Source organism: Trachinotus anak, unplaced genomic scaffold, assembly GCF_046630095.1.
Source record: "Trachinotus anak isolate AG129_WGS33_773 ecotype Australia unplaced genomic scaffold, CSIRO_AGI_Tana_v1 ptg000016l, whole genome shotgun sequence".
NCBI classification, from domain to species: Eukaryota; Metazoa; Chordata; class Actinopteri; order Carangiformes; family Carangidae; genus Trachinotus; species Trachinotus anak.
In genome coordinates this window covers 1,885,757-1,907,062 of record NW_027273867.1, presented here as the reverse complement: position 1 = coordinate 1,907,062, position 21,306 = coordinate 1,885,757, and the positions used below count along the sequence as shown (strand labels likewise).

General features: G+C 40.2%; 1 protein-coding gene across 4 annotated transcripts in view; it reads right to left on the bottom strand.

Moving 5' to 3' along the window:
- phf14 (PHD finger protein 14) overlaps positions 1-21,306 on the bottom strand; it is a 96,415-nt gene that overhangs the window by 50,297 nt on the left and 24,812 nt on the right. For 2 of the 4 annotated variants that reach the window (XM_071499587.1, XM_071499590.1), the window contains exons 10-16: positions 21,096-21,202; positions 18,806-18,901; positions 13,091-13,197; positions 12,588-12,719; positions 10,764-10,926; positions 1,626-1,688; positions 254-375 (exon numbers count right to left, since the gene is read on the bottom strand). In XM_071499587.1, the coding sequence (XP_071355688.1) occupies positions 254-375; positions 1,626-1,688; positions 10,764-10,926; positions 12,588-12,719; positions 13,091-13,197; positions 18,806-18,901; positions 21,096-21,202 (790 nt within the window). The remainder of the gene's footprint in view (positions 1-253; positions 376-1,625; positions 1,689-10,763; positions 10,927-12,587; positions 12,720-13,090; positions 13,198-18,805; positions 18,902-21,095; positions 21,203-21,306) is intronic. The other 2 variants (XM_071499588.1, XM_071499591.1) reach the window with 1 other exon arrangement.

The window sequence follows — 21,306 nt, the reverse complement described above, 5'->3', positions numbered from 1 at the left end:
ATCCCAAGAAAGGAGCAAAAAAACTGAGCTATTCATTACGCCTTAATGAACTGTGCAAATGTATGTGGCAGGTCAATATAGGGGGCCTATGGATAAGATACCCTCAGCCCCCCTCATTCTGCAGAGCCCAGGCAGCCAGAGCCTAATGAAGACTGAACTTTAATCATCAGGAGGATATGGCTGCCTCATGAGATACACACACACACAGAGCATGTATAATCACCCCACCTCCCTGCTCCACATATTCTCTCACCTCACTAGGTTTTCGTTGTCGCCCGGGCCTTTGCAGGTTGTACACTCAGTCCTAGTGTCTTCGGCTTTTGGTTTTTTCTGCATTACAGACTGCCGTTGTCGGCGTTCCCGTGGCAGTGGTTCCTATGGAAACACGGCTGATTAGAATGGAGAGCTGTATGGGCACTTTTTGGTGGTGGGGATGTAAACAGGAATGAAACAAACTGGGGAAAGATGGAAGCTACAATGGAGAAGTATTTCCTGAATCCAATTCATGAAAGTGACCATTAGAGTGAGAGATATGTGAATTGTTCGTAGTCAATATGAATATGGAAACAACTGGATTTAAACAGGCATGTTCATTTAGATTATTTTTTTCTGACTGAAAGGCGACGTCTGGATCCCATAAAAAAATACCAATACAAAGTGGTTAAAGTAGACCGGAAGAAGAGTGAGACAGACAAGCACATGCACACACGCACGCATGCATGCATGCATGCACACACACACACACACACACACACACACACACACACACACACACACACACACACACACACACACACACACACACACACACACAGAGGAGAGAAGCCCCTCCCCACAGATCACCACACAAGGCGATGGTCCCTTTAACTTCATTGTTGCAGAAGAAACGAGGGCCCACATAAAAAGCTCTATGTTATAAATGAATGAGGTTATTATAAAGATCCGCTCTATGTGTGAGTAAAAAGCAGAGGAGCAGAATCGCTTGCTGAGAGATGTGCTTCTGGTGTGAACAGCCAGGCTACAGCTCGCATGACACAGAGTCAGACTGGCATTAAACCAAAATCGGGCCTCAGCAGCTGACAGCTTGTCAACTGGTTTTTATTCAGAAACAGGGTTAGTTTAGTGCTGTTGTGGTCTGTTCACTGTGAGACCTACGTCACAGAATATCTTCTTAGATGGTACAGATGTCCCAGGATATTTTAACTGTTAGTATTAATTGGTCAAAATTCTTATTAATGGTTAATGATTAAGTGGGTAATTATGAACAACACTAGACTTTAAACAGTTTTGCAGTTTTTGAGCGTTTTAGTTTTTTGGAGGTAAAATCTTTTACTGGAGAGAAAACTGAGGCAAGTTTCTTTTTAAATTCTGTAGTCCCATCAGTTTCTACTACTCACTACTGTGATGATTTCTCTCACTTTATATGAAACCTTGTAATGTAAAATACTTTTCATCGAGTGATATCTAAATAAAACAGACAATATGGGTGAAAGAGGATGAAAAAAGCAAATATCAGTGAAAGTGACGAGCAGAGCTGAACTGGCTCATCAAGAACTTGAATATGTCAGTAACATGTCAGCTAGAACAACAGCAGTAGTTTTTTGCAGCAGAATGAAGAGACAAACCTCAATCTTATCTTCTTTGTCCTCACAGATGGGAACCCTCTTCCTCTTCTGTCCTCTGGTTCTCTGAGAAACAAAAAAAATCACTTTTGAGCTGTGATCATAATCACAAATCAAAATCATAATGCACTGTAACTGTTAAGTAAAATGTTAATTTTCATTCAAGTTTGAGATGAATGGGTCGACACCTTTAGATCAGGGCAAAGACGTAACTTTCCATCTTTATGGTTTCAGTTAAATTTACTTGTTAAAATCTGTGCAAACAGTGTCACCTGACTGTCAGCTGACAAACTAAAGCTGAGTTGATAAAAACAATTATCTCATTTTGGGTAAAAATAAATACATGAAAAAAAAGAAATATAAAAAACATATGTTTTCACACACATGCATGATGATGTACACACAAGCACAAGCATGTGTGCAGCACAATACACATCCTGCAACTACTTTCACAGTATTTCGGTGGTAATGCACCAGCAAATGAGGCAACAAACAATGAAGGGTCAATCAGCTTCTTCCTGCTTACCCTACATGAACACAACACACAATGTTCTTCTACATAATAAAGTAAATCCAGGTGAGATACAGGTGAGGATCTTCAGTTTATGTTCACATGAAACATCAGAAAAACATGTGATCTCAGTGACATTGACTGTGACATGATTGGTGGTGTCAAGTGCCTGGTCTGAGTGTTTTTACTCAGAATCGAGACAAAAACAAAACCATCCAGTGAGCAGCAGCTCTGAGGACTGCCTGCAGCTGACAGGAAGGCTACGTTCACTCAGATAGCCACTCAACTGGGAGGAGCAGAAGAGCATCAGACTGAACAACATATTGAACCTGGAGATGGATGGACTACAACAGCCGAGAACACATCAGGTTCCACTTGCTGTCACCAAAACCAGAAACCTGAGGCTGCAATGGACACAGACTCACCAACACTGGACAGGTGAAGACTGGAACAAGAGTAGGTCAAAACCTAGCATATGGCTGGACTGCATCGTAGTCTACTTGCTCTCAGTGTAGTGTCAGCTGGCTTCAGCCCTTTATCTGTTTGCTTCTCTCCTCTCTGTGCTCACATTTACAGTATTTTAATCCAGATGAATTCACAATAAAGCTGTTCTCATTCATCTTTTTCTGTTTCTGTTGTCGGAAAATGGAACAAGTTTGAAACAGCGACTGAAACGTGGCCCATTGAGACGACGTGTTAACTAGCAGTCACTTCAAGCTGCTGCTCTGCTGACAAAATCACCAAACACATGAAGACTGAGCTGTAATTTCAGCTGTATTTCCTGTAAAATAGTCACTCGGCTCATTCATGTCAGCTGTCGTGCAGTCAGCATCGAGATGTGTGCCTGTGGAGAAAGAGCCTGACCTCATTCTCATGGGGCAATACTGGTAACTGTCTTCTCCGGAAAGTCATAGTAGTTTTGTCCAAAAAGTTATGTTGCCTGGTGATTTTTTAAAAAATTGTTGCTTAAGGGTCTAAAAAGTCGGTTAATGTTCACAAAAAATAGTTGTGCAAGAGCAAAGGCCAGTGGCCACAGTCTATGGTGCCATCCAATCAATGGTGTACCCTTGTCACTCAGACAGTCGGCCACAGACCCGTTAATAAGGCCGGCTCTGCTGTTGCAGTGCAGCCAAAAACGTGGCCTGACCTGATGAATCTGGATTTCTACTTAGTAGGGTTGCATGATCTTATCCACAGTGACATTGTCCTATCATCGCACTGTGAAGTTGCCAATAGCTGATATAATCATGGGGGTGGAGTTATGTTATCCTAGAGAGAAAGCAACCAAAGAGCAAGAGAGAGTGTCAAGAGCGACAAATACATTTCATGGCTATGTTAAGACTAAACAGTCATCACAAACAAAACATTAATAATTTACATTTAATAACCAGAGCATTCATAATATTCACTCAAAAACATCTCTTTATGGCTTGTAGTTCTCTCTCTCTCTCTCTTTCTCTCTCTCTCGTTGACCATCCCTTCACTTCCCTCCTAGGGCCTAAAGTTCTAGTTACGACCATGAAAAGCAAGCAGGCTAAGAAACTGAATGAAGTGATGTGTTATGTCTATTGATCTCTTATCCATCACACAAACAGTGTTTAAATGACAGTCAGCTCGTTGAAGTATGTGTGTTTGTGTGTGTGTGTGTGTGTATATGAGAGTGTGAGTGAATGATTGTTGTTGTTGCAAACATTGGTTGAATGCAGGAGATTTTTGATGAAACTATGGCAAAATAACAATTTAATACTACAGTATCCAGTTAATACATGAATGGGAAATATTGTCAAATATTGTCTTGAAACTGGAAAATCCAAAAGCTATCAGTGATGGCTCTGATGACAGATGTCGTCACTCGTCACAGTTCTCATTGCAGCGTCCTAATCCTGGTCTGAGCAAAAACTCCTTATTCCTTTTAATAAATTAACTGAAGTCTAAAATTTTATTTTTGCTTTGTCATTATGGGGTATTGAGTGTAGATTGATGAGGGATTAGCATTGGGCTTGATCATAACATGAAAAACATACAGGGGTCTGAATACTTTCTGAATACACTGTATAGATATACAGTGTGGTTGTGTATATACACAAACAACATATGATTTTTGAGTTGAAAAACTCCTTGACTTCATTGTCTACACTTTTGAATGGGAGGACACATTCCACTCAATTAGTGGGAGGAAAAAGCTGATTGTTCACAAGAAATGTGATTGTTCAACCAAAAGCCTGTGAAGATATTGTGGTTCAGACTGTGAGGGAGCCGAGCTGATCGAGTCAGAGCCTCTCTGTGATGTTACCACTAATCTCTTAATTTCAACACATGAATGCAGCCATACTCGCAGCATTACAAGCAAACCAGCTGGTCATGCTGTGGAAGAACATGCCAGACCATCAATCACATTCTTCCTATGCAAGCTAAAGACCACCGGATGGATGTCTAGCAATACTTCCATCTACGACACAGGCCTAAAGTGTGCTTTTTCCTTGCAGGAGACTGAACAAAGGACATACAAATCAAACATCTCCTTCTTGCTGCTAGCAAGGGAGTGTTGGAACTGCTAAGGAGGGTTTAAAAGGGGTGGAAAAATCGACAACATATTTAAACAGACTGTGAAAACAATTCCATCTGTCGCCTTTGGCTCGCCACCACTTGCCAGATGGAGCACTTATCATTAAGAATGCTAACTGCAAGAATGCTGCCAGTTGGCTCCTTCAGACCTTCGCCATTTCTCCTGCGAATGCAGCACCAAACAAAAGGCCTGACATTATTCAATAATTTCTGCATTAAAGTAGTGTCTGTTAAAGTAATCTATAAGGCCAGAGAGAGCAGAGAGCAGTTCAGTAGCTGGCTCAGCTGAACGCCGCTCAGCCACACTGCACAGCTAATCTCAGGCTCTGCTCAGGTGAGGAAATTAAAACTGCAGGCGGTTTATAAGTACGAAGCAAAATCAATCTTTTAATTAAGTACATCAGCGCATCTTTAACAAGCATGAATCATTTCACACAGGATTAGAGAACTTAACAGAGCATAGGAAGTGGTAGTAACTAGATATATTAACTTAATTCTCATAATTTCCAAATGATTAATGGCATATGTTCTCATGGGCAGTTTTAATGTTAGGACTATGGTGGGTTGCAGCAGCAGTAAATCATGTCCCATTAGGAGGAGCATTTTATTGCCACCTTCAGTTAGCCTCTTGAACCTTAAATTCCCCCTTAAATTTTCCCTAATTTTCTTTAATCTTAGAAAATGGCTATATCACTGCATCAAATGAAGAGAATATTTAAGTGGATTCAGTCCCTTGTACCTTTTCCACATATCATTTTTAATGATTTAACTAAGATGAAATAATTAGAATTATTTGACAATAGAAGAATCCTAAATTACAAGGTGAGAACAAACCCCTCTACCTCATTTGAGAGATAACTTAAGTGATGGTGGAAGATTCTTAGTTTTAAATCTTGATGTCACAGGTCATACTGAAGAACTGTACGACCTGTGACTCTCAGAAACCACTATGTACCCACTGTAGTAGGTCACTCTTGTAAAAGGAATGGGTGCCACCATGTTTGCAGTCACAAAGTTAACCCTGAACCCCCGAACTTATTTTTTTTACAGGTTAATCACTACATGTCTTGGCTGGACATGACATGATTATATTTATGCCATTCAGAAATGACATGATTTGCTATGTCAGAGGTTGGAGACAAAGTTTTACAAATTCTTAAATGGTCGGTGTTTTTTCATCAAGTAAAAGTCTGTATTGACAGGAGACTGTGTCAGTGTGTGAGTAAGAAGATGCGGTTGTATGATTTCTAAAAGGTTTATCTGTGACAGTGTGGACTCCATGGCCAGTGTTAATCATCAATAAATCTAAAGCACTAAGATATCCCTTTCTGATGAAACTTTTATTGCAAACAACCATTTCTAAAATGACTTGTCCTGTTACAAGTCCCTGTCTGACTGTTTTGTTATCATCATTAAAACATGTTTTTCTGTTCAAACTTTTTCATTTTCATCTACCTGTGCTTGAACAAACACCCTTCACTTAATTAGTGCATTGATGAATTCATGCATGAGGAGCATCAGGGAGGGGGACTAAAACCTGCTGACAGTGAGAAATGGTTAGTATTAAAACTGATTGATGATCGAGTTCCAAAAACACAGGTTGTGTTTCTTTTACATCTCCCACACTGAAGAACAAATGTGTGTTAATGAACTGTCCTTGTATGAAGCTCAGTCTGGCTATTTTTAACAGCGCTGCGTAAAGCTCGACAGAGCGTGCTGCGGAGCATTCATTTTACAGCTGCGACATTACGTACATGCTAAATAAAATTCAGCACACACGTTGATTTTAAGGGTTTCACTCCAGTTGGCAGAACCCACTACAGGCCATGAATAACACACACAACCCTCATCTTCATCAGGGTGCCACTGGGCCATGTTAGCCCTTTTGTCCAAATGTCTGCATGTGTGTGTGTAGGTGTATGCATGCATGCATATGTACACGCTCACACACTCCTTCTCGACATACAAACTCCATGACACACACAGACACACACCCACAGCGCAGCCTCGGAGGCCAGCAGGAGGTCGATTAGCCAGTCCTGATAAATTGAAACATGGCTTTAGAGAAGTGCCAGCACTTGGGTGCCCTGGTAAAAGCATTAAAAATGCAAAGCAGGGCCCTTTTAGTGCCTGCCATTGCATGCCTTGCATTTGAAGATAAATGCTGCACTGAAGTGCTGCGCCTGAGTGGCTGTGGCTCCAAAAAAAGAAAAAAAAAGACCAGGAAGCTGCTTAATCCCTGAGAGCTCCAGCAGAGTCTTCAGCACATGTCTGGACCACGGGTTTCCAAACCTGAACAGAAAAACACATTAACACAGACTGCCACTGTGCTCCAACACTCCACTGTTTCCCCTCTAAGACAGATAGAGTACAGAGTTTAGAGAAGTGGCTGGGACACTCCTTTTCTTTGTTAATTTCTCTATTCGTAACAGACAGGAGCAGCTTCAGTGGTACTGGCTCCACTGTGTGTACCCAGTCACAGTGGAGGAGGAGAGCTCCCTCAAGTCCCAGGTGAATGGCAGTGGGTCACACACTAACAGTGGAAAAACAAAAGAGAAGTTAAAGATAACTCCACTTCCCCTCCTCACCACCAAGCTGTCAGATTTCAATCTGGAGGGTTTCTTGAGGGAGCGAGGAGGCAGCTCAGTATCGCAAGATCAGAGCGTGGTTGGTACAGATAAGTAGGATCCAGTGAGGGTTGGAGAAAGGGGTCTGTTCCCTCTCACAGCTGACACAGTCCACATGCTGTCAGTCTTTTATGGACAATGGAGAAAAACTCACAGGGAAATCGCCAGAGGATTTATGGCAACACTGACACAGTCAGAGCTTTGATGACTTTTAAAATCCCAAGAATACCTGCTTCAGTCGCTGGTGCAGAGCAGCTGAACATTCATTTTGTTTCTTAATGAATTAATATACAAATATTATGTTTATTACTTATCATAATTCTATATTAAGTTAAGTTAAAATAACAAGTGATGATGCTATCTGATGCTGAATTTATATTACTTGGTAGAACAAAACAAACTCAGCGTTAGAAATAGTCACATTTATCATTTTAACTAGTTTAATGATCTCCTCTTATACCTTCATTATTATGACAGAAAATGTTAAACCAGAAACACCACGACTAAGCCTTCTGCTGAGAGTGAGCTGCAGCCCCATAATAAGTTTTAAAAACACACATCACTGACTGCAGCATCTCATGACAGGAGCAACTACACAGGAATGAGCTGCGACGGATCCAGTTTACCAGTCTGCACAGCTGCCAGCAGCTCACTCTTTCTCCCCTGTGTCTGAGTGAGTGTGTGTGCGCTCTGTAACTGCAAGTGATGAAGTTGCTTCCTGCAGTTGTGTCTGTGTCCTCAGACAGGTGAACTTGTCTGACAGTGTGAAAGGAGTCAATGGCCTGTTTCTTAGCAGGTTTACCTGTGTTTAAAAAACCTGCTTATACACTCTAATTTTGGTGTGAAACATCTATCAATAAAGTTATTTTATCTATTGTTCTCATGTATTTGGTGGTAAAATAGTTGATAAAACACACTCCCTGTAGTTGATGCAGCTGCCAGTACACTCCATCAGATATATAGCTTTTGAGAAAGTTGGATTTTCCTGAAACCGAGAGTCTGACATTAACACCCATTTCACGTAGTTGTTGGTCAGCTGTGTGGAAATGAGAAAAGAGCCAAGGACTCAACTTCTCCCTGTCACTGACTTTTTATGTTCCTAATAGCTTCTCTGCTGCAGCTCAACATTAAACATTGACCATGAAAATACAAAGAGAGAGTTTTGTACTAAAAAGGCTGTGACTTTCCACTCATATTTCCCTCAGATAAACTTAGGAAAATGTTTCTGGATTTTTGTCATTTATCACTTTAAGTGCATCAGGAAAGGATCTTTTAATGGCCAGTATAAATAGGAGGAATGATTACAACATGTAAATCCTGTTTCAGTGTTCATATGTGCAAGCTGATTTCACATTCAATTGCTAGACAGGATATGTATTTCAGATATCTGCAATTCTTAGTCTACAGGAACATGTCAGATATCCACAACATTATTCTTCCCATGACAGATGATGTCACTTTTGCCATTCATGTGTACTGGGGCTTTCAGTTTCACTTATCCACAGTTACATTTTTGATATTCAGATACTTACAGAAGCGTAATGCATTCACTTGAGGAAAAAAAAATATTTTGCTATTTTTTTCTGAATTAATGACATAATTCTGAGATAATAATCTTTATGACCACAGTGTGCCATCTTCTGATGGCTGCTTCCAGCAGGATAACGCACCATGTCACAAAGCTCAAATCATCTCAAACTGGTTTCTTGAACATGACAATGAGTTCATTGTACTCAAATGTCCTCCACAGTCACCAGATCTCAGTCCAACAGAGCACCTTTGGGATGTGGTGGAACGGGAGATTCACATCATGGATGTGTAGCTGACAAATCTGCAGCAACTGTGTGATGCTATCATGTCAATATGAACCAAAATCTCTGAGGAATGTTTCCAGCACCTTGTTGAATCTATGCCATGAAGGATCAAGGTTGTGCTGAAGGCAAAATGGGTCCAACCTGGTACTAGCAAGGTGTATCTGATAAAGTGGACGGTGAGTGCATATCCAAATATGTAAAATACCTTGTGACTAGTAAAAATGGATATCCACATTACTGATATTCACTACTGTTATTATAACCAGTAAAATGCAATCTCACATATGTCCAAGTAGATGAACAATGCATTAACAAATAGGAGCTGCTGACATGTAGAACACGTGATGAGTAAGAACTGGAATGTAGATGTCTGAAATGGATGTTAATACAAATTGTGAATATACGTTTTGTTTTGTTTTCTTAGTGAGTATTCTATTGTAGATATCTAGAATCTTTGTTATCTTTAATATCAAAAATGTAACTGTGGATTTCTGAAACTGAAAACCTAGTGAGCATAAAAAGGCAAAATGACGACCTTTGTCCTGGGAAATATGAAGGTGTGGATATCTGAAATGTTCTTTCTGACCAGGAAGAACTGAATAAAATGGCCCCTTAAATTTAGCTGTGACTAGTAGAATTGTAGTCGTAGATACCTTGAAATACAATTATTGTTAGTAAGAATGTTATTATTTAATTTAATTATTAATTTAATTAATAATTTTATAATTATTTAATTATCATTTTGACTGGTGAGAATAAATTTTTGACAAAGATATCTAAAATGTAAGTACAGTTAGTAGAAGTGTGGTTTGATGAAATGTTGAAACATCTTGCCATAGGCATCTGACAGTTGTTTAAGACATACCTACTCTTTAACTTCTTAATAAGTTTTGACCGGCACGAGTGAATTTTTGCTAAATCCTCTTTCTCAGTCTTCTAGAGGTTTTTTTGTTTCAAGTGCAGAAATCTTTGGATTATTTTCCTTCATAAAACCACAACCTGCATATCATCATTCAGCCATCTGTGAGGGTGTGAAGCTTTGTTTATCTGACTAAGGTATCTCATGTTTTCCGAGCCTTTAAAACTCGAAAAATCAGACTGCCCTAAAGAGACAATGCAAACCAAATCTGAATTCTTATTCACATGAATTTACTAAGATGTGTATTTGTTTCTGTTATATCCCTCCAGGCTAACTCCTTCCTCTTCTTGTCTCTTAGCTTTCATCAAATGAAATGTAGGATAAATATTTTTTCATTCTAGTTTGAGTTTGAGTGGATGCATCCTGTCTCTGTTCCACCAACAGTGAATCCACATCTGTTGCTGTTTATCCACAGAATTTTGTATTCGGTGGCTCTGTAACAAAACCCCTGGTTACAAATGTTGTTGTTCTGCTCAGGGGAACACACTATCACCTTGTGCAACTTTGTGATAACCTTAAGAAGAGCTTGAGACTAATGAGAATTCAAGTTAATTATTTGTAATCAATACAGATCAATCAATTAGCCAACAGTGTCATCAGTTACACTCTAATTTGAGTGGGGGACGAGGTGGGCATACAAAACTTGTTAAGTTTTTGTTTAAGAAATCTAAGAAGATTATATAATTCCACAGTGTATATACACACCGTGCCTCTCACTTGATGTTTCTTGGGCTCTGGCGACATCTCCTGTGGGATGAATTTGATTGGTCCTTTGATCTGCCTCCTGGACCTCTTGGTGCCATCAGGTAGTGTCTCCATGGCGATATCAGCCTCATCGCTGCTGGCCTGGTCACACTCGGAGCATTGCCTGAGCAGAAGAAAGAGAGCTCCTCTCACCAAACTGCATTGATTTTATTATCACAGGCGCAAATCCTTAATCTCTACTGTAAAAAAAAAAACAGAGACTTTCATAGCTTGAGTGAATAAAAGAAACTCAATATGCCAAAATTTATAACTTCTTTCTGATACTGAATTGTTTTTGTAAATTCTAATGTTAAATCTTAGCCAATACCGTTCTTTAATAATGTTTGTCCTTCAAAGGGCACATGATAATCTATGACATTATTGGTGACATTTTTGAAATTTGGACAGAGCTGGGTGAGCTGTTATCCTCTGCTTCAAGTCTTTGAGCTAAACACGTCTCCCAACATCCTGAATCCTGCTCTGTATTTAACACACAGACATGACAGTGGTATTGTCTTATCTCACTTTTTTTAAAAGAAAGTATACAGGCCTATTTCCCAAAACATTAAACTATTATTTACTCTAGTGAGACTGCCGCCTTGTGTTCACTTTCCAAAAGCAAGAAGCTTCTGTCTTCTGTTAGTTTTACACAGAAGCACAGCACCTTGTTGTCTCTGCACACGCACAGTTCTGTTAGTGATACCTCTGCATCCACACACTTAATTTTCATTTAATAAATCAAAAGAGCTTCTTGCTCATTACCAGCTGTGACAGTGTGGCTGGTTGTTTTCACCTTGTGAATCTGTGTGTGTGTGTGTGTGTGTGTGTGTGTGTGTGTGTGTGTGTGTGTGTGTGTGTGTGTGTGTGTGTGTGCACGTCTGTCTGTCAGTCTGTGTCAACCACCCAAGACACAGTCACAAATCTTTACAGATGTTTAGTTCAGATCCAAATAAAGGCCAAGTTTGAAGATGGTGGTCTGATCCATGAGTACTTAGTACTCATATAATAATATAGTAATAATGCAGTAATTCCTGCTGAGTACTCATGGGTTGCAATTTCAACATGTTGATGGGTGTCAGGGCTGGTGTGATCCCATCTCAAGCTGGTCCCCAGTTTAATTCTTTATCTAAATAAATTACTGCACTCACAAACAGACTGTGCTACACACTCACAAACACATCCTGAAATAGATAAGGAACTACAGTAGTTGAGAGTAGAGACTGTGACATTTCCACCATCTCAACATTCATCATCTGATAATCCCGCTGCCACCAACTGGCCTCAAAGGTCACAAATAATATGTATACACAAACACTCACCCTGTATTTCTAACGGAGGACTCTACAGGAGCCTTCACAGGCTGGACACATGAGAAGATCATTACTGGGCATCTCCCAGAAATCTTACCAGATTGAGTAAAGTGAAGTACGAGTTTAATTCAATTGTGACCCAAAGGGCAGAACTCTCTTTCATGCTAGACAGAGATATTTTGAGAAGGAAGAAAGGGCTGGTGGACTACAAGTCAGACACAATAAACAAAAAGAGGTAGAGATATGCGGGTGTTCCTTCTGAGGAATCTTAAAGTGTTCAGCCTTCACTAATGGCCCCCAGTGCAGCCTGGTTTATGCTGTTGTTACCTCAAGCTTACAGTGGCTTTCTGTATGAATCCAAACATACAGAGCTAAGAAAACGTTACTGTACTTGGGACTTCTCACTAACACAGTATATTCACCATGCACATGGACCTGTTTCCTCCCATTCCCCTTGTTTTTTCATGTCCCTCACCAGTAGCTGTTCTTGGTCTTCTTGGGCATGCGTGTTAGTGGTGGTTCCAGGCAGCCCAGATGGTAGTAGAGTTTGCAGGTGTCACACAACACCAGCAGATGCTGGTCCTGGTTCTTCTTACAGATGCCACAGCTGCAGGAACAAATCAGGTGAAATTATGTGTGAACATGCTGTTCATTGAAAGTATCAGTCATTATTCTGGAACTCTACACGTCTGTTTCACAGTGGTAAGGTGCATCATTCTAAAAAAAGTCCATCTGAGAAAATGTTGAACAAATGACCCATCTATGTTTTTTGTCTTGCCATATAAGTAGAGATTGTAATATGTAGATTTACTCATACAACCACAGATGGTCTGAAAACAATGATGTAAACGTATGCAGTAAAGCACACTGTCTCTGCCCCTGACATTTTGTCTGGTTACAATATCATTACTTTATGACTTAATCATCACCTTTAATCCTGCCTTTACCCTAGCTTCTCTCTAGACACTGTATGTTCACCTGTAGAGGATTGCTGGCAGGCTGGATGACTTGCCTGGGGTTCCTCCCTCCTTCTTGCTAGGCTTCCTCTCTTTTGGGGCTTTCAGTACTGCTGGGGTATTTAGTTTCTACCAAAACAAAAAGAGAAGGAATGTTTCATCAGCATTTTGAGTTGTTGGGGTTCATCAGCCATGAACCCCAACTTGTCTTTCAGTGGCCCCGTCAGTGTGGATAGCATGACCAGCACTGGTGGGTTTTAGCTAACAGTTGAAAGTTTTTACATGTTTTTTTTTTTTTTAGTTTTATAGAATGGATTTCTAAAGAGAACTGTCCATAGTTGGGGCTGTAGAATGACAAGGACATTGTTTCTGGAATGACAAGTTGCTGTTGAATTTTTTTAGGCCTAATTTCTCAGTGCTCTGAGCACGTCAGAACAAAATTCCACTCATCCCCACTGTATTGTAGCCTAACAATGAGAGGGAATTACCATTTCAGTTTACATGAGCTTGCCATGTGTTTGTGATTATAAAGCAGGTCTAGGTTCTATATTAATACTGTGAAAGTATCAAAGCCTCAGTCCACAGAGTAATGCACACAGCCTGTATTCAGAAACTGAGCCTTAAAACCAGCCGTCAGGACTTCTGGAACTTTGTGATGTCACAACAAAGGAAAAACTGAAATAAAAAAACTAAACAAAACAAAACATTAATTTACACTCATTATACCATAATGAATTGCTGTGGCACTCGAAATCATGGCCAAGTGCATCCTGTTTGCTTTAATTTTCCTTGAGATGAACTTTGTTTTTCTTCATATACTTCTCTGTGTTTGGCTGTATTCATCCTTCCTTCAACTCTCTTTGTCTCTGCTACTTAGATGTTGCTGTAAGAACAAACCTCATGTAGTCTTAACAAACTGCACCCCAGAAATAAAAGTGAGACTGTAGGTCTGTGTTGGTAAGGTCAGAGTGAAGGTTACAAACTGTATAAAGATGCAACAAAGAGTCAAGTGACACTTACTGAATATTTGGTACCTAAGAGTTTGGACTGTCAAAAGTGTTAGCCCAACTTCCTTTGCAGCAGAGTTGTGAGGAGAGTTGAGAAGGGAACCTGTTGTATGAGGCAGGTGAAAAGCAGCAGAGATAGCCGGTTTATTCTCCCTGCATCTCAGGTGCATTGCTGCCACTCAGGTTAATTAGAAAACTTATCTCGTAGGGACCAAGTCTGTCACTAAACAGACAAAGTTTTCCCTCGGGAAGCTCTAATCTGAGCATGCTTGCTCTGCCTGTAGCACACAGGGAGCGTCCCTGCAGGGAGGCCTGATAGATGGGGAACAGGGTGACCAAAGCACAAGGGGCTGCAGGGGTTATCTCCCCCCACCTGGACGGCAGTCTGCCTGCACCTGACTGAGAAAAAGTGGCTCAGCTGCTGATATGGAGCAGTTTGAACATTGTTAACATGCTTTATCAGACAGATGAAGGAGTTTAAAGGTACATTTTATAAATAGTGAGTGGAAGCAGTCAGGTGCACAGACGAGCTTTAAGCCGCCTGGTATCCTGCCACGCTGCTGTGTCCTCAGGGAAAAGGCATCAAAACATAGTGCATGAGCAAACTGGGCACTGGCTGTGGCTCAGAGTAATTTCATCATATTCAACACAGTAAAATCATGAATCAGGAAACTGTGCCACAAAATATCACTTGAAGACACTTCTGAACAAAGAAGACGGCTCCTTCATAACTATAGGGCCCTAAAGACCCTTCTATCTGAAGCTCTCAGATCTAACATCAAATTCTAGGTAACAAAAATCTCTCCACTGCCTCCTGAGGATACGTGTGCCTGGCAGCAATAAAAGCAGCCGTTCTTAAAAAGACAGAGTCTGTATGCAAACAATCAGCTATGAACTGCGGCTCTCTCAACACTTTTCTATTATCTCAGACTTCTCTTTGTCTCAGGGTTGTTTTGACTCTGACAGTCTCGGCCACAGGATTAGCCTTCTAAAGTCTCTGGTCTCGAATTGTTTTTTAGCTGCTCTGTTGACAGTCAATAAAAATATCAACTCAATTACTCAATCACAATGTTTTTATGAGGATGTCACCGTGGACTCTGTCACACTATCAAAGGCTTTCTTCTTCTGTTTTCTGATGTTCTTTTTTGAAATATTAATAAAAAGTAGTAAATAAATAAATAAATAACAGACAAATTAGAGCCAGGAGTCATGCCAGAACTCCCAGGTGATATAATCACCACATGTCACCACAGGTGTAGCCAAAGATAATGAAACTGAGATCTGCACAATTGTTACCTTAAGTTTTTTTGCAAATCATTTGATGCTGTAGTCTGTTGTGGTGTATTATTATTTCTGCTGGTTGGGGGCAGTTAGTGTTGGTTATTTTGTGCCCCACTTTTTGTGATCTATAGATTAAAATGAAATAATCTGATATTGCCATTATTCATCTTCTCCTTCATTGGGTTCATTGGTGTCTATTCCTTTCACTTTCACTAAATTTCTCTCTTTTTATTCAGTACATTATAGTCATGACTTGGTGTAATGGATATAATAAATATACATCATGCTGTGGTTCGGGGTTTCCTTCTATTGTAACAAATCAGTGAATCAAAAAAAGGCCATTATTTTTTCTGTTGACCGATACTACAGTAGATTGCATTATGCCATTATGCCTGATGCCTATTATAAGATCTGTCCCCTGGTAGCTGTTTGAGGCCCAAAGCATTTTATAGAGGCCATGGTGGAAAATGTCTTCTGACTCTGTTTTTGTTAAGTTGGCAGGAGTGCTAAACTTCTAGGAGCATCAAGAACAAAGCACTCACTGTGTACCGAAAGAGGGATGAGTGCCTCAGTTGGGGACATCAATAATTTCTGCAAATGCACAGGCAGGATGACAAATAGAAGATGAAAATATGGCAGATAGACGACACAAAAGCATGTGCTGCTGTGACTGATGTTGCTACTTAAACCGTGCATGTTCATAATTAGGTGATTTATGGTGGTCATTGCAGATTCACTGCCAGTCTCCTTCTCATTCCTGTCCACTCTGCTGTCTCACCACCCTATTAATATCATTTTGACCATTTATCTACATGCCTCACACTCTCAACAATTGTACTTTTACTACGGCTTTTGAGGGATTTAGCTGGTACATTTTTACACAGAACCCTAAAGGAGTCACTACAGTGACTTGAATAATTTTACATAAAAGGTCAGTTAGCAGCAGTCTCTAATGTCTGAGGTGATTATACAGGTGACTGTTCTATAAAAATGTTGACTAGGAATAATATGGACAATTAAACATGTGCAAATATACAAGATATCATATCATCAACTCCAAGTATGTTCTGAAGCTTTCAACAGTGTCTCATGTTCATGGATAAAGCTCTAAGGTTTGACTCAATTATTACCTGACCACCAAGGGAGATATGAAACACCTCCTCAATAACAAGATGAATCAAGCCCTCTAAAGTACGTTTGAGCTTTTGAAACTACAATTACCTGGGGGGCTACGGCCCAGGTTATTCTCTTTCAAGGGGGGTGCTTGAACACATGACAGGAAAAAAATACAATCTTAACTCTATACACTGTGAAGCTGAGTAACTCCTCTCTCTCTCTCCTCTCCCTGGCTCTCTAGCACCTGCCCTGCTTGCAATGAGCAGTCAGATTAAACTCCACAAAACAATAATGAGCTGTCCACGACTTGAACCCCCCCACAAAGATGATCTTTTTTTTAGGATGAGAAAGAAAGATTTTGGTGTCAGGTATCAACAGGTTGAACAATAATATGCAGCTAAAGAGCCAACACAATAAACAACTGTTTTATGTTTACTTATCATCATGAAGTAAATTGTGATTACACAACATAATAGCTGTAGCGTAATGACACCATCTGCATTTAGACTGGTTCCCTATAAGCCTCTCTTTCACTATGCAATTCTTTCTGCCACCGAGCATGAAATTTCACAGAAAAATGAGGGTTTGATTTATGACTCAAAGGAAGTGCACCTGTCACTGCACAACCAGATCAGACACAGGATTGTGCTTTTGTTTTCCCCAATGGCGGTCGGAGGAAAAACTGAGAAAACTCAACCCGGAAGAAGGAAAAGGGTCCTGCTGTCGGAGGACGCAGAGAGGGAGAGTGACAAAAACCAAGGTAAGACTGAATATCAGACGGGCTTTCACTTGATAGACAGAGCCATGGTTGGACTGGAACAGAAAGTCAGTGCTGGATTTGTCTGCTGGGACCAATTGATGGATTATTTTACTGTCCACCAGCACACCGATGCAGTAGCCCCCCAGTACCCTTATGATCAATCTGACTACGGAGGGAGGGGACGTAGAAAGTTGGCTCACAGACCTCATCTGTCCCCCAGCTCCAGAAGCTAATAGCTAAATACCTTTTGGAAATGGTTGTGTTGTGTGCGCAGCCCTCTTTGTCTTGGTGACGTTATTATTTTCTCCCTGAGGTGGAAGTGGTTGCTCATGGATGTACCTGACATTCAGACCTTTGTTCAATCATCTTTTTGAAAATAAAAGTTGAACTGTGGAGAAGTTATTGGATGTTTTTACATTTAGGTTTGTTCTCTAATACTTTTTGAGGTGTTTCAGTTGTACTATAATATTCTATTAGAAAGTCTGTAGTTTAATATTACAAACACCAATGGTTAACAGTACATAATTGTGAATACCTGCAGATTATTTATGTGCACCCGCCAGTAAAATGGTTGGACTGTAGGTTTACATTGTAGGGTGGAGGTTTGAAATTGTATGTAAAATTATTTTCTACATAAATGTAAATTCTCACAAGCTCAGCTCAACACAAAAACAAAGACGGTTCAGTCCTTTTCAGCAGATTACAGTTCATATTCTTTAAATAACACACAAGCCATCGTGCTACAGCTTGGTAATTGGTTGCCACAGGAACGAGAAGCTTTTCAGCTTTTACCTCCACAGTCAGGTCTGACTTCATGGAAAGGGCGATCAGTTTGTGCAAAATAAAATGATTTTTATAAACACTGGGGGGGTTTTGAAAAAGGATAAAAATATGTTTATATTAATTCACAGGTAAAAATTTGCCAGCTGTGGGCAGGCAATACAAAGTAAAAGAGAAAAAACAATTAACTTAAAGACAACTTCTGATCAACCCTAATTAGCCACCATGATTTTTTTTAGTGTGAATGCCTAAGACATAACCTCTCACCCCTCAACTTATCACCATTCCATAACTGAGAATGCAGCTGACTGATGAATCCCTTTCAACATGTGGACAGATGATTACCGTATAATTGGTTATCTTTGTATCACACATCATAAACAAGTGGGAGCTGACTGAGCGAGTGTTTTCACAGTACATCACACAATAAGGCAGATGACCTGTGTAAATGCAATCTGGATGAGTATTAAAGTGAGTGACCGCGGAGCCTTTGTGTTTAATGTTACAGGTATGGGTCAGGTGACTTGTATTAATGGGTCGGGTCAGGATCAGACTTAATTTAGAGATAACTGCAGGTTCAGTTCGGTTCTGTGAACATGCATGTTTGCAAAAGTGGACCCATGTAGGACTCCGCAGCAGGGTTATTACGGACAGCAATACACTACTGTGGCCATGTTGCTTGCTACTTTCAATCTGGATATCTCTCCATCATCACTAATCATTGCTAAAAATGGTGGTTGGAGGTGAGAGGAGAAGAGGAGATGGTGTGAAGAGGCAGAGATTGTGGTGGTACCTGGCCCAGGATGCCCCCCAACAGAGTCCACATGGCCTGGCCTTCTCCCCGCAGCTGTCCATTCACATTCAGCAGCTCCTCCAGAGACTCACAGAGCTGCAGTCAGAGAGAAGAGACAACATCATAGTAAGGACAAGCACGCACACACACACGCGCGCGCGCGCGCACACACACGCACACACACACGCACACACACACACACACACACACACACACACACACGCACGCACACACACACAATCACATTTTCTAAAGTGGAATCTATCTTATCTTATAAGTAGACTTTTTTTTTTTAAACCAGAGAGGAAGAAAGTAACAATTCTTCTTCTTAAGGATGAAAAGTTGAATTCTTACTTATTACCTTTCTTTGCAGAGTGAGATGAAAAATATATACCTTTCTCACGTCTGTGTGTTACAGACACTGGTCTGAACCTGGTTGGAACAGGTAGCATTGTTCTGTTCAAAGCTATAAATACAGCTCCAAACACCTCTAAAGCTCATTGATTAACACGTTGTCTCTCATTTCCTTAATCTGAGGGAATGTGAAAACAATAATTTGTGGTTTTAGGAGTTCTGTGTTGGAACTATTTCTTGGCAGCCAGTTGCAGTGTCCTTGTCTTCACAGTGAGGCTGTCAGGCTTGGTACCATTGTGTCTGTGCAGAGGACAAAACCCATCTGGTAACCTGCACTGTAGACTGAGACACTGCACACGTGGGGAAACCACAAAACCACAAATTCTTGTTTTTACATTTACAATACATCTGTGAACAGAAACACAATCGTGCAGTGACATATTAATTAGTGAACTTTACAAGTGTGGGTAGGTGTAGTTTTGAGCTTTGGGCCAGGCTATCCATTTCCCATTACCTCCATTCTTTATGCTAAATGCTAAACATCTTCTTCTTGGAAAGAAAGCAAATACGTCATTTTGAAAAAGTGATGAAGATTCCTTTATTTTTTATTATTATTTGTTATTATCTATTTATTAGCCTACAGTCGTCTCAGGTTTGGGTGGAACTGGTGAAACAGTGTTTGTTGACAGTTACAGGCAGGAACATTAAGTAAATGAATGATTGTAAATCATGTGAATGAATTTTAAATGTTATGTTTTTTTTTTTAAATAACTGTCCTCTCTAGACAAATTGAGTGAACCACACGACATACTGTTGAGTACGTTTATGTCAGAGGGGTGTATTCTTTATACAGTTTGAATTATTACAAATGTCAATGTGGTTTTAAATGAGGTTTCTTATTTCTGGAACATAGCCTGGAAGCTCTGCTTTCACTTCACTTCTCTATAGCTCACCTATGTTTATCTGAGTTTCCACACATCCAGGCAGTGGAGAAACAGACATGCTTCTGGTTTTGTGTAAGACTTTGATTGAATTAGCTCAAGGATACAAAAGTAGTGGGAAGGGTCAGAGTTGGAGTATAAATGTAATTGGCTATAAAACAAGGCTTTTAAATGTTATAATACACACAGTTATAATGGAAGAGATGAACCTTTGAACCAGGGTTTCAGTCAGTGTTAACAGTTAAATGTTACCACTACATATGATGCACAGGAGTTGAACCTTGTGTGACACAAGTAAACCTTGCACTTGGCTCTACTACTATATATCAGTCATAGCTAGACTTTGACATTTTCTCCAAGGCCAAAGCCATGTAAGAGCAACTCAAGCAGTGCAATTAGCAACACACACTCCATTAATAACTCTTAACACGCACGGCCGAAGACTGAACGCAACATTAACTCTTGTGACTTTTACTCGGCTGTTGTATTCCCTTACTCATGTTGACAGATGGAGCTGCAGCCTCTACACAGAGGTCACGTTTGAGGAGAGATGGGAGAGACTGGCACAGGATTCAGTTTTTATCAAGCAGCATAGTGAGGCTGGGCTTTTACAAGCTAAACTGAATACTGCCCACAAAAACTGACATAACAATCACCTGATACTATTTACTTATTAACACTGGGGTAAGAATGGAAGACCAGCTCAGTAATTGAAAAAAAAACAATATCACCAAATTAGGGACACACTGATCGATTGGCTGGTGATTGGAAAAGGCTGGTTTTCAGTGTGACCAGCTAATCGGTATCAGATGTCCGATTCAGTCATATTTGTGTTATAAATATTGGTTGTGTGGTTAAATGACTTCCTGAAGTCATAATCTTATTTATTCGAATATTTACATAAAATTAATTTCAGACACTGTTCATTTAAATTTTAAAATAAGCAACAACTTATTTATTATATTTTAAAGCACACTCCTGATTGTGCTGCTCACCTTGTTGTACTCCACGTGCAGTTTTTCTTGCTCATTCTCCAGCTTGTCTTTTAAGCTCTTCTGTTCAGAGATGTTGTCCTGGATCTGGATCATTCGCATGTTCCGCTCTGAATATCAATGGGACAAAAATCAATGGCACGATCACAATCTATATACAGGAAAAAGCACATGAGAGAGTGTACTGATGGCAGATAGGCCCTCTGCTGCAGAT